At 42.6% G+C, this 13,284-nt stretch overlaps 1 protein-coding gene across 3 annotated transcripts in view; it reads left to right on the forward strand.

The window, feature by feature from the left end:
- Positions 1-12,215, forward strand: part of LOC140201844 (beta-centractin-like) — a 38,763-nt gene extending 26,548 nt beyond the window's left edge. For all 3 annotated transcript variants that reach the window (XM_072266566.1, XM_072266564.1, XM_072266565.1), the window contains exons 6-11: positions 935-1,151; positions 4,646-4,738; positions 5,293-5,467; positions 7,077-7,138; positions 7,227-7,267; positions 9,597-12,215. In XM_072266566.1, coding sequence (XP_072122667.1) covers positions 935-1,151; positions 4,646-4,738; positions 5,293-5,467; positions 7,077-7,138; positions 7,227-7,267; positions 9,597-9,699 — 691 coding nt within the window. In that variant the 3' untranslated portion in view covers positions 9,700-12,215. The remainder of the gene's footprint in view (positions 1-934; positions 1,152-4,645; positions 4,739-5,292; positions 5,468-7,076; positions 7,139-7,226; positions 7,268-9,596) is intronic.
- Positions 12,216-13,284: the final 1,069 nt, after the last annotated feature.

Below are 13,284 nucleotides of genomic sequence, written 5' to 3' on the forward strand. Positions count from 1 at the left end.
TCTCACAGGCAGCTGTGGGGGCCAAGTCTTTAGGTATATTTAAAGCAGAGGTTGATAGATTTTAGATTGGTCATGGCATGAAAGGAGACAGGGAGAAGGCAAGAGATTGGGGCTGAGAGGAAAATTGGATCAGCCATGATGAAATGGCAGAGCAGACTCGATGGACCAAATAGCCTAATTCTGCTCCTATATCTTATGGTCTTATGGATATGGACACTGTAGACAGAAGGGACTAGTTTAGTTTGGCATTCCTGTTCTGTATTGTACTAATATATATATATATATATATATATATACGTGTGTGTGTGTGTGTGTGTGTGTATATATATATATATACACACACACACGTTTGTATATAGCTAGGGTGCCCAAGGCTTTTGCACAGTATTGTAGTAATTTTATGTATTGCACCGTACTGCTGCCACAAAAAAAAACAAATTTCATGACAAACGTGAGTGATGATAAATCTGATCTTGATATTTGTCTCTCTTGTGCACTGAGAGTGGGAAGGGGGCAGGGACAGAGGAATCATGGTTGGGAGAAGTGGGAGTGAGAGTGGAGGGAGCAGGAAGCACCAGAAAAATATATCAATAAGCCAGTAGTTTGGAATCAAGTGGCCTTGCCTGGTGTCTCAGGGCTGGGTGTGTGTGCACCTGCACCACCTCCCACCCTTGATACTCCTTCTGCCCCCTGTCCCACACTCCTCCCGGGGCACTCCACCCTCGACCTTCCCAGCATCTCTGCTCCTGCCAGGTTTACAAACTCACTCTCCACTCCACGTTGACAAATACAGTCCTGTATAAAAGCTGTTAAGCACTCTTTGTCTATATATGTGAAGACCTTTGCACAGTAGTTTTTGTTTTGCTGCAAACCTTGCTCTTGATGAACTATGGCCCTGTACAGTTACTGAGCTGTTTTGCAATTCTGCCTGCAGATACGCGACTGGTCGAACCACGGGTGTGGTGCTCGATGCCGGCGATGGTGTCACCCACGCTGTCCCAATCTATGAAGGCTTTGCCATGCCACATTCCATCATGAGGGTAGATGTGGCAGGCAGGGATGTGTCCCGCTACCTGCGCCTACTGCTCCGGAAAGAAGGATATGACTTTCACACCACTGCAGAATTTGAGGTTGTTAAAACAATCAAAGAGGTAGGTGCTGGGTTTTTTTCAGTTTACCTTTGAAGGGCTGTACTGCATTGTTTATTTGACTAACTGCTGATATGACTGTGGTGGTGGTGATGAGTCATATTGAATCATTGAAATCTATGTGGGAAGCTGTTGGGTTGCAAATTGCAATGACTGTGTTGCAACTATACTGTTTCTAACCTAACAGCATGAGCATTGAACTCTCCTACATCAGATAACCCGCTCCCTCTCTGAATCTTTTCTTTCTCTTCCTGATCTACCCCATTCCTCCTACAGCACCACCACTACCACCCTGCTTTTACCCCTTCGTCCTCCTCCTCCTCCAACCATCTGCTCATCACCTACGTGCTCCTTCCTCTGGACCTACTCTCTCACTGTTCCCATTTGCCCACCTCACCTCCCTTACTGGACTCTCAAAAATGAGAAACTGTGCAGATGCTGGAAATCCAAGCAACACACACACAAAATACTGGAAGAACTCTGCAGGCCAGGCAGCATCTATGGAAAAAAAGTACAGTCAACATTTCGGGCCGAAATGCTTCAGCAGGACTGTAGAAAAAAAAAGATGAGGAGTAGAGTTAAAAGTTGAGGGGAGGGGAGAGAGGAATACAAGGTGATGGGTGAAACTGGGAGTGGGAGGGGTAAAGTAAAGAGGTGGGAAGTTCATTGGTGAAATGTATACAGGGCTGGAGACGGGGGAATCTAATAGGAAAGGATAGAAGGCCATGGAAGAAAGAAAAGGGGGAGGAGCACCAGAGGGAGACGATGAGCAGGAAGGAGGGAGATCAGGTGAGAGAGGGAAAAGGGGATGGGGCCTTAACCGTAAGTTTGAGATATCGATGTTCATGCCATCAGGCTGGAAGCTACCTAGATAGAATATAAGGTGTGTTTCTCCAACCTGAGTGTGGCCCCATAGTGACAGCAGAGCAGGCCATGGACAAACACTTTAGAATGTGAATTGGAATCAAAATGGGTGGCCACTGGGAGACCCCCCCCCCCAGCAGGTGCTCCGTGAAACGGAGGAGACCACACCGGGAACACAGGGCACAGTGTATGACTCACAGGTTGCCTCACCTGGAAGGATTGTTTGGGACCCTGAATGGTCGTGAGGGAGGAGGTGTGGGGCAAGTTATGCAGCTCCCTTTCAAGGATAATTGTCAGGAGGGACACCAGTGGGGAGGGACAAATAGACGAGGGTGTCGCGCAGAAAGCGGGGTGTCGGGGGGGGGAGATGTGCTTGGTGGTGGGATGGCGGAAGTTGCGGAGAATTATGTGCTGGACGTGGAGGGTGGTGGGGTGGTAGGTGAGAGGACCCCTATCCCTGGAGGATGGGATGAGAGCATGTCTGACCCTCTGGGTTCCTGCAACTCTTTGTTACTCTAGATTCCAGCATCTGTAGTCTCTCCTGTCTCCTGTGTTTTGAAGTTGGCTTCGTGTGTGTGTATGTGTTGGAGGAAATGGTGGTGCTTCCTTCTGCCAGTTTCTCATTGTCATTTATATTGTTTATTTATTGTTAATTGAGATACAGCGCAGAATAGGTGCTTTCAGCCCTTCCAATCGTGCTGCCCAGCAACCTCAGATTTAATCCTCGCCAAATCACGGGACAATTTGCAATGACCAAATAATCTACCAACCGGTGCATCTTTGGACTGTGAGAGCAAACTGGAGTACCCAGAGGAAACCCACGCGGTCATGGGGAGAAAGTACAAACTCCATACAGGCAGCAGAGCAAATTGAACCCAGGTCGCTGGTACTGTAAAGTGCGTTAACCACGACGCCACCATACCGCTGATGATAATCAGCTAATACTGATCGTGACAAGATGGCACCAGCGATCAACATGACTAATGGCGACGTCCTGCAGACAGTTTACGAAACTACTTCTACTACTTCTTCTTTTTCTTTTAAATATACTTATTATTAATCTGTGTGCAATTGGAGCCTGGTAATTTACATTTTGATAATGTGTTTTTGGTCTGACTGAGCAATCTGGCACTTTCGCTGTCTCCAGGGGAATTCAGCGAAGTTGAGGACACGTGTGGCCTGATGGTGGAGTGTGAACCCACGATCAGCTCCATTTCTCGCCAATTAGAGCATCGAGCAAGATAGAAGTTAATGGGGAAAAGAGCAGAAGTTGAGTGGGTGTTCAGCTGTCCATCTTTGACTGGTCTCCCTCTTCCTCTTGTTTTCTGCTACCAGAGGAAGGTGCAGGAGTCTTGGGTCTTGGGCAAGGTTTGATCGGCGCAGTTTGTGGATTCCAGTTGTTTTTAAAGGACTCTGCAGTTCAGGTTATGTGTTTCTGGTTTTTAGGTACTTTTTTTTATTGCTATTTGTGCCATTTTGATCTGGACAGACTGACTCAATGAAGACACAGCGCTAAATTGAACTAAACTGAATATTCGTATACAGTTTCAAGATCTGATGTTCGATGTTTAATATTCTATGTTATTCACTTGTTTTTTTGCCATTTGTGCGTTGGGTGTTTATGTTTTCTTTGAATGGGTTCCATAGTATTTCTTTGTTTCCTGGCAGAAAGACGAATCTCAGGTTTGTATACTTCGTTAATAAATATACTTTGAATCTTTGAATCTCAATCCTGTACTAAAGGGGCCTTGCGCTATCAGATGAAACCTAGACCCTACATCTGCATTCTTTGCAAAAATTGTTTTGCCTTTCCTCTGCAACACACATGATATATGGGTGGCCATCTTCCGAATCCTGAAGCTCTTGTACCTTCTTCCTAATGGCAGAAGCAAGAAGAGAGCATTTCCTAGGTCACTAATAATGGATGCTGCTTTCCTGCGGCAGCATTTCATGTAGATGTGCTCAACTGTGCTCTGTAGACCTGAAACCATTGTGGGAGCTAAGCTGATTGATTTTAATATGTATTTACACAAGGGAGCATGAGATGGCTTCTTGATGACACAGCTTGCAATGGCAAATCTCTCACCTGGGATTTGGATTATGCTGTCACTTCTTTTTATAGCTTTTTCTCTCTCTAGTTAATATAAATTTAAGGCCTGCTGTCATGGCCTCTTGTACTAGATGGGAACCCAGCCACAAAGAGGCACAATTCTTCCTACCGCTTTCTCAACCACCAACCACTCTTTGAAACTTGTAACAAAAACCTGCAGGTGCTGGATATCTGAAACACAAATGGAAAGTCTGGAAACGTTCGGGAGCTCAGGTGTGGAAAGAGAAACAAGAGTTTGAGCTGGGAAAGGAGCTTTTCCACTTAAGTTAGTTCTGTTTCCATAGATGGTGAATATTTAGAGTCTTTCCTGATTTGATTTACAATCCCAATCCCCTACCCAACTCTATTTGCTACCTAATCTCTCCCTGTTCTATGGGCCTGAGCCTAAAGCAATTCTTGATGATATAAGTATGGTGGTTTTTAATTTTCCATGCTTATTTTTACTCTGCTGTGGTTGGCACAAACATAGATTTTCAAGCAATAAGGCTGGGACAGAATTTAAGGTATGTTTCTTGCTTTACAGCGGGCCTGTTATCTATCTATAAACCCACAGAAGGATGAAACCCTGGAGACTGAGAAGGCGCAATACACTCTCCCCGATGGAAGCACCTTAGAGGTAATGTATTCCCTTGCATAATGGTTTTATTCTGGAGGTAAGCTTCATTAAACCAGTCGCACTGCAGTTGGAGGACTGAGATTCGTGTCGTCATCCTGTCTCTTGTGGGTACAGTTTCACGTTAGGATCTAATTCCACAGGCCCTGCCAACATTCTGACTTAATGTCCAAACCTGGACAGTAAATATTAGCAGGAAGGCACCATTACCACTGCCTGCCTTGTTCCAGGCGGGCACTGTATGCATAGGATTATGATCAGCTTTGAATACTCTAATTGATTTTAGCTTTTCCTTTCAGAGCTCAGGATTGCCAGCCAGATTTAGATTTTATTATTTGGCTCAGTAAGCAATAGATCCTGTGACCTGTCATGGTCTACTTGCCTTGTCAACACACAAGATGATGTGCCTTTTGATAAAACTTTGCCTAGGGATGTTTCAAGAATTATTAACTGTTTGATCCAGTGACATATTTAATGCTGCTAATTTACAAGAAAACTTGTGTAAATTGGGCTATTTACTCATTGTATCTGATGGTTTGTTTATTGGTTATCTACAGGTGGGACCAGCTCGATTCCGAGCCCCTGAGTTGCTTTTCAAACCTGACCTGAAAGGAGATGAAAGTGAGGGAATCCATGAGGTGCTGACCTTCGCCATTCAGAAGTCAGATATGGACCTCCGCAGGACATTATTTTGCAATATTGTACTCTCGGGTGGTTCCACCCTGTTTAAAGGTAGCTGCAAGATGCCCAGTAGCAAGTGACTTGTCATTATCATTGCTTGCTTTGTGAAGTTCCTTTCAAGCAATGGTAGTATAGTGGTTATGGATTAAAGCAACACATTTTAAATTGCTGGAGGGAGTCAGCAAGCTAGGCAGCTCTATAGCGAGCAATAAACAGTTGATGTTTCAGGCCAAGACCCTTCATTAGCTTCAGCCCAAAACATCCACTGTTTACTCATTTCCAGAGATGCTGCCTGACTTGCTGAGTTCCTCAGCATTTTGTGCGTGTTGCTCAAAATTTCCAGTGTCTGCAGAACCTCTTGTATTTTTGGATTATAGTAGCCTTGAAGAGAGAAATGCCTAAAAAACTTGGAAAAAATTTGCAGGGTCATTTGGAGTAGGGAGAGAGGAGAGAGAAGCAAAAAGTGAAGGGCAATTTGGATTGCTTTCTTCAAGGGTGCCTGACAGGCACCTTTTTAGTACTGTACCCGTCGAGTGTTAACTGCTGCTCTTAGGAGCGCAGTAGCCTTTTGTTCCTAATGGGGGCGTTACAGAGTAAGCATTATTCGGTTTCGCAGGGGCTAGAGAGAGTGTAAAACTCATCAGAATTCTGTACTTCAATTACAATCTTGAAAGAGCATCCAAAAATGAATTCAATAGGGAACATTTCAGCAAAACAGTGGATTGATGCTTGTGTGTTGAAGTACCACCCATAATGCCTCGCCGGTAATGGTTGTTGAAATTTTTTATCACGAGGCGTGGACTGATCTGATTTTCTACAAGGTGCCTATTGTACAAGCCTGGAGACTTCAAACATGGAACAGATGTGACTACAAGCAGACTCTGCATGTGTTGAGTTTATTGAGCCAGATATCATTAGCTTTTTTTGATCCAGAAAGTTTCCATTAATTCAGAAAAAATACAGCACTGATTCTTAACTTACTTGAATTCCCAAAGTCACACTGAATCCACTGATGGAGTGTAATTCTTACCTTTCTTCTTTCCTTGCCCTCGCCCTCTTTCCCCCCTCTTTTACCTTGATGTACTTATGAACTGAACGATCTGTATCTTGGTGCATGTGACAGTAAACCAATTACCGCACCTACGCCACCTGTAGGACAGTCCTAAAATGTCCCAGCACATTGGTTGTGGCTGAGGAGACAGAAGATGTGGCTGAACAGTTGAGGCGATTGACTGGAAATCTATTGGGGTTTGCCTGTGCAGGTTCGAGCCCTGCCAACTAAGGGAGCAGCAGATCTGCCAGAGTAAAAAGTGTGTGTTTGAGAAGAGAGAACAGGTTAATATTTTCAGTAAATAACCTTTCCACAAACTTGGAAAACTTACGAGAGTCATAAGTATTCTGCTGGCGTTCATAAGTTTGAAAGAATTTGGGTGATTAGAGTCAGGAACTGTATTGGAAATGTTCGAAACAAATCATATGATACATTCCGGGGAAGCCAGATCAGCACACTGCAAAGAAAGTAATCAGAGGGGAGTGTTAAGGGTGGGAGGGAATATGTGAAGCATAAATGTTGGGTAGGTCTGCTTGATCAAAGATACAATTCTATCCTGTGCACACTACGTAATTTTGTACTAAAAGATACCTTTCATTGCCATTTTAGGTTTTGGTGATCGGTTACTCAGTGAGGTTAAGAAACTTGCTCCAAAGGACGTGAAAATAAAGGTGTGAGCAAAGCTTTTAATTTCTCTCTGTAACAATCAGGTGTTAGAGTTGTAATGTGCAGCAGCTGTTGATATATTTTCTTTTGCAGATCTCTGCACCACAAGAGAGGCTATACTCCACGTGGATAGGGTAAGTGTCAAAATCCGGTTTAATAACACAGGCATGTCGTTAACTTTGTGGCAGCAGTACAATGCAAGACGTAATAATAGGGTAAAATGAACTGTAAATTACAGTAAGTATATAAATGTATATTAAATAGTTAAATTAAAATAGGTGGTGCAAAAACAGAAATTAAAAAAAAGTAGTGAGGTAGTGTTCACGTGTTCAATGTCAATTTAGAAATCGGATGGCAGAGGAGAAGAAGCTGTTCCTGAATCATTGGGTATGTGCCTTCAGGCACCTGTATCTCCTTCCTGATGGTAACAGTAACAGCAGGGTATGTCCTGGGTGGTGGGGTCCACTTTTCTGAGGCACCACTCCTTGAAGATGTGCTAGTACTCGTAATGGAGCTGACTGAGTTTACCACTCTCTTCAGTTTACTTTGATCCTGTGCAGTAGCGCACCGCCCCTCCCTGCCGCCTCACCATCCAGACAGTGGTGCAGCTAGTCAGAATGCTCTCCACAGTACATCTGTAGAAGCTTTCAAGTGTTTTAACAATTTTGAATAAAATTGCAATTGGCATTCATATAAGCTCAATCATCGTTACTGTTTTTTGTTTTGATTTTTGTGGATTTGATGTGCTAATGTCTTTCAAAGTCTGCCCAGTTCAGGTCAGATACAGGTTAATGTTTCTTTTATTCTGTCCCGTTTCATATTCCTGGGATAGGTACAGTCTGGGTTAAGTATACTGTATATTAAGTACATTGTTCATCAGTACAAGACCACCAGTTGTACAGATATGAAGTGAGTATGGATTGGGTACAAGTAAAAGTTCTAGAACTCTTACCTCCCTCCATTCAAAAAAAGCTTAACCTCTATGTCTCAGCACACTTAGAACCTAGTGTGATTTTTCTTTCACATTCATTCAAGGGACATGGGCTTCACAGACTGAGACGGCATTTAATTCCCCATCCCTATTTGCCCTATGAGAAGGTGGTGGGTGACCTTCCTTCTTGAACCGCTAAGGAGCTTGTACATTCTCCTTTGACTGTGTGGTTCCCTCCCACCATCCAAAGATGTACCAGTTGGCAGATAAATTGGTCATTGTAAATTGTCCCGTGATTAGGCTAGGGTTAAACTGGGGGTTGCTGGGCAGAGTAGGTCAAAGGGCCGGAAGGGCTTATTCTGCACTGTATCTCAATAGATAAACTTTTATTTAAAAAGTCCTTAAGATGTGGGCATACCCACAGTGCTGATAGGGAGAGAGTCCCAAGATTTTAACCCAATGATGGTGGAGGAGTGGCAATATATTTCCAAGTAGCTTAGAAGGCAGTTTCCAAGTAGTAGTGTTACCCTTGTCCCTTCTAGCTAGTAGAGGTTGTGAGGGACACTGTATCATTTCTGCAGAGGAGATTAGCCTGGATTAGAGAACATGTTTTATGAGGATGAGTTGAGTGAGCTAGGGCTATTCTGTTTGGAGCGAAGGAGGATGAGAGGTGAGTTGATAAAGGTGTACAAGATGATAAGAGACGTAGATAGTCTCTTGCAGACCACTCTTTTTCACAGGGTGGAAATGGCTTATGTGAGGGGGCATAATTTTAAGGTGATTGGAAAGAAGTGTACAGGGAATGCCAGAGGTAGTTTTCTTTACCTATGATGTGGGTGAGTGGAACATGCTGCCAGGGGTCATGATAGAAATAGATGCACTAGGGATATTTAAGAGATTCTTAAGATAGGCACAGGGATGAAAGAAAATAGAGGGGGAAGGGTGATGGAAGAGTTAGATTGATCTCAGAATAGATTAAAAGGTCGGCACAACATTGTGGGCTGAAGGGCCTGTACCATGCTGTAATGTTCTATCTTCTGTTCTTTGATTAACTGGTCTTTGATTCCTGTTGTTACCCCAGCTGAGGTAAATCTCGTTTCCCTCCCTCAAGTTCTTGCACAGCATCAACTGACAGATGCCGTCTGTCATTCCAGTCAGACCCAAATTTCCTCCCACAAACGCTGCTCGACCCACCGCGTTCCTCCAGCAGAATTCCGATGCTGGGGTCTGGAGCAGCAAACTGTCTCTTGTGTCGCTGAAACTGGTATTTTGTTCTGTACATGTACATTGCCAGCAGCTTTACTGCTATTTGCTTTTAGTTGTTATCCCTGGGTGCCCCTATCCATTGTGAATAACAAAGACTAAGTGTGTAGCAATTCCAGTTCTGGCTCTGAACCAGAAGGTTTCATAAATAGACAATTGAACCTGGCAGCGCTCCGATCCTCCCTGCATGCCAGACTATTTACCTATTGAGTCATCAGGAACCACAGTGGGCTCTTTTTTAAAGTGTATTTTGTCTTGTGCTTCTGCAGGGGCTCTATCCTTGCCTCACTAGACACATTCAAGAAAATGTGGGTGTCCAAGAAAGAATACGAGGAGGATGGAGCACGGGCAATCCATCGGAAGACATTTTAATATTGTTGGAAGTTGGTGTGCTGCTTTGTAAGCCTCGACCTGTGTGTATCACATAACCATGCAGAATTAATAATGGACAAGTAAAATGTGTATTTTTATGTATAAAAGAGGGTTTGGATGCCACTTTTCAAACGTTCTACCCCTATCAAGATTTGTGTATATTGGATTATACATTCTGATTTCAGTACTGTAGGGGTGATCAATGTCTGCTGGTTGGTTTAGACATTGCTGTTTACAAAGGAAGATAGCTGCACTCGTTCAAAGAAGGAAATAATGTAATTTAAGGTGTTTGACCATGCTTCTGCTTCCCTAATCCCACGTCTCCCACCCTCGCCTCATTCCTACTTTATAAATTCATAGGAAATGGGAGTTGCTTGTTGCAGTGAAGGTCATCATATCACGTAGGTTGGAACAGCAAGCAGAAGAATGAAAGCTGCTGGAACCAGACTTTTGTGGTGAATGTTCACATCTACAGAGTGGACTCGATGCATCACGGTTCCTTAACCTGCATAGTAACTAGCCCTGCAATGTTAGCTACTGTGAGTAGCAAATGGTTAAACTGTCAAGCACAGTAACTAGCACTTTACTTCCAGTGATTGGGTAGTGAGGAGGTATCTGCATGAGGATCACATATTAGCAGCATTTTAGTCTTGCACTGAACATAACTGATGAAAGTGTACATGATAATTGGTGATAACTATATCTGTCTTCAAGTTAAAGTTAGTGGGTTAATATTTTCCTCTCTTCCCACCCCCTTCCCCACTTACTCCCTTCAAAATGTACAGAATTATTCTGCATTATATTACAACTGTTATATCCACCATTAATTCTGAAGAAACATGTTTCCTTTTGGGGCATTTTAAAATTGAATCTGCACCTTACCTGCACATCATGCTACTTTTCAATGTAGTTTGTATCTAATTTCAGCTAGTCCAGCACAGTTCTGTGAATTGTGTGATGGAGCTGCTCGGAATAAAATGCTGCTCTGAGTTCAGTTCTGCAATTTAACTTGAAGTTGGGTTGGAGGGGTCTGGAGTTAAGTTGAGGAATTGGTTTACAGACCTCTCGTAAAGCTTTGCCCTGTATGCTTAGGTGTGATTTGGAATGTGCTTCAATCCATTTCCCCTTTACTTGTTAATGAGCAATTGCAGTTGATACTTGGTGATGGCCTGATTGGAAGAGTAGTCTCACCCGTGTGTTACAAACCACATATTGCGCTTGATTACCTTGGTGAAGTATCTCAAGCCATTTTCAAAAGAGTTGGTGTGCTAACTAAATATTAGTACAAACTGATTAGTAATGAACCAATCTGTGTTTCGATCACACTTTGCAAAGCCCAGAATTTGGTTGTAACCCATCAGCTGCGTCTCTTAACAAGGTTTTTTATTATTTGGGTGAAAATTGTCTTTTGAAGGTAAATTTAATTGTTTCTGTACGTTGGGCTTTCCTACCAAACCTGGATGGATTATGGGTGCTGACACTTGAGTCCCCTGTCATGTGGCTAAGCTGCCATGAGAGTGTGAGATGTTCTGACACTGCAATAAGAGTACAAGAGGCATTGCCTTACTCATGAGCCCTGATTGCTATATTTTGCACCAGTTTGATTCTAAAGATGAAGGTTTAGAATCAAATAAAAGCTCCATCACATTCTCTGTGTCCCTCAATTCAGCCATGAATTGTTTTCCTCATTTGCACAATTGAACATAAATTATCTTTAGTTTTGACAAATTGGGAGAGTGCCTTTGAAGGCTAATCACTTTTATTAATGAGTTTACACATCCTTCACCAGTGTAACAGACATCATTAACAAAATTCTCTGTGTAACTATAAGCCTCTGCTCTGTGAGTGATGTGGCTTACATCTGTTGTCGATACCCTTGTTGATTTTTAGCAGGGGCATGAGATATTGATGATTCGTTTCTACTTGTTGAGCCTTTTGATGACTTGGCAAACAATTGGCCATCAGTGTATGGAATAGGAAACTGGTGACCTCTACTACTAGGGACTACTAGGATTTGGCATCTTTGCTATGTTCCCTTTATACATGGCTAATCCTATTTTGACAAGTTAGAGTGAAAGCTAGGTGACCCAATTTCCAGCCAGGTTTAAAATGGGCTTGACAAAAAGGCGCATCGAAGGGTGAAGTATAGACAGTGGGTCTTGTGACTCCTTTTGGACCAGAGAACAGAATTGGACTTGCTGCAATCCGATTTGGAAAATCTAATGATTTGTCTAAGTATCCAGATCATGAATGATGCACAGCCTCTGAAAATGCTGTTAGCATGAATTTAGATACGTATGAGGTAGCACTGCAGGCTGCCGTGAATTAATTAAGGAATGATTTCTTTGTTAGAGAAATCTGGTTGATGCAATTTTGACTCCATGTTCCAGACATTTCAGAACTTTGGTACTAGAGTGCCTTTAACCTTGTACAGAGGGTGGGAAATGTGGGATTAAAATTGGCACTGGTAGAGTTTACCTCAAATGTATTTAAAAAAAAAAATAAAAACACTTAAATGAGACCAACATGTCTATTTGCTCTCTTTGGGTATGTTCCACAGAATATTACTTTGTCGCATCACATTTGAATTAAAACAGGAGCATGATCTGTGGGTTTAATACATGATGACACCACGTTCTAATTGTGAGCATTCTGTTCAGAAGGAAAGATTAGATAGATTAGGACTTTATTCCTTGGAATTAAGATTGAGATATTTGATAGAGGTATACAAAATTATGAGGGGTACAGATAGGGTAAATGCAAGCAGGATTTGCCACTGAAGTTGGGTGAGAAGACAACCAGAGGTCATGGGTTAAGGGTGAAAGGTGAAAAGTTTTAAGGGTACATGAGGGGAAACTTCTTCATGCGGAAGATTATGGGAGTGTCGAATGAGCTGCCAGCACAAATGGTGCATGCAAGCTTTATTTCATTGTTTTAAGAGAAGTTTGGATAGGTACATGGATGGTATGGATATAAAGGGCTATGGTCCCGGTGCAGGTTGATGGAAGTAGGCAGTTTAAATGGTTTGGCACAGACTAGATGGACCGAATGGCCTGTTTCTGTGCTGTACTTTTCTATGAGTCTAAGGACACAGATTCAGGCATCTACTCAGAAAGTTCTTGGTTTGTTGCAGCACTGAAATGATGCAAATTCATATTCTATCTTTTGATAGAATATGAATTTTGCTGGTGATACCAGCATTTATTGTTCATCCCTTAATGTCCTTAATTAGGGAGGCAGTTATAAGTCAACCACAATGATAAGTCAATGGATAAAAATAGGCCAGAAGGCCAGATGAGGTAAAGACAGAAGGTTTTAATCCTTGAAGGAAATTACTGAACCAGAAGGGTTTTTACAGCAATCCCAGTTTACCAGCACTGAGTAACACTTTCAAAATGCTAGAGAAACTTAACAGGTCAGGCAGCATTTATGTAGACCATTTCAGCCTGAAACATCAACTGTTTATTCCTTTCTATAGATGCTGCCTGACTGTTCCTCCTGCTTTTATTTCTGTGTTGCATTGGATTTCCATCATCTGCAGAATCTGTTGTGTTTGTCAAAACTGAAACTTCTTATTTTAAATGC

The sequence above is a fragment of the Mobula birostris genome, chromosome 8, assembly GCF_030028105.1.
Source record: "Mobula birostris isolate sMobBir1 chromosome 8, sMobBir1.hap1, whole genome shotgun sequence".
Taxonomy (NCBI): domain Eukaryota; kingdom Metazoa; phylum Chordata; class Chondrichthyes; order Myliobatiformes; family Myliobatidae; genus Mobula; species Mobula birostris.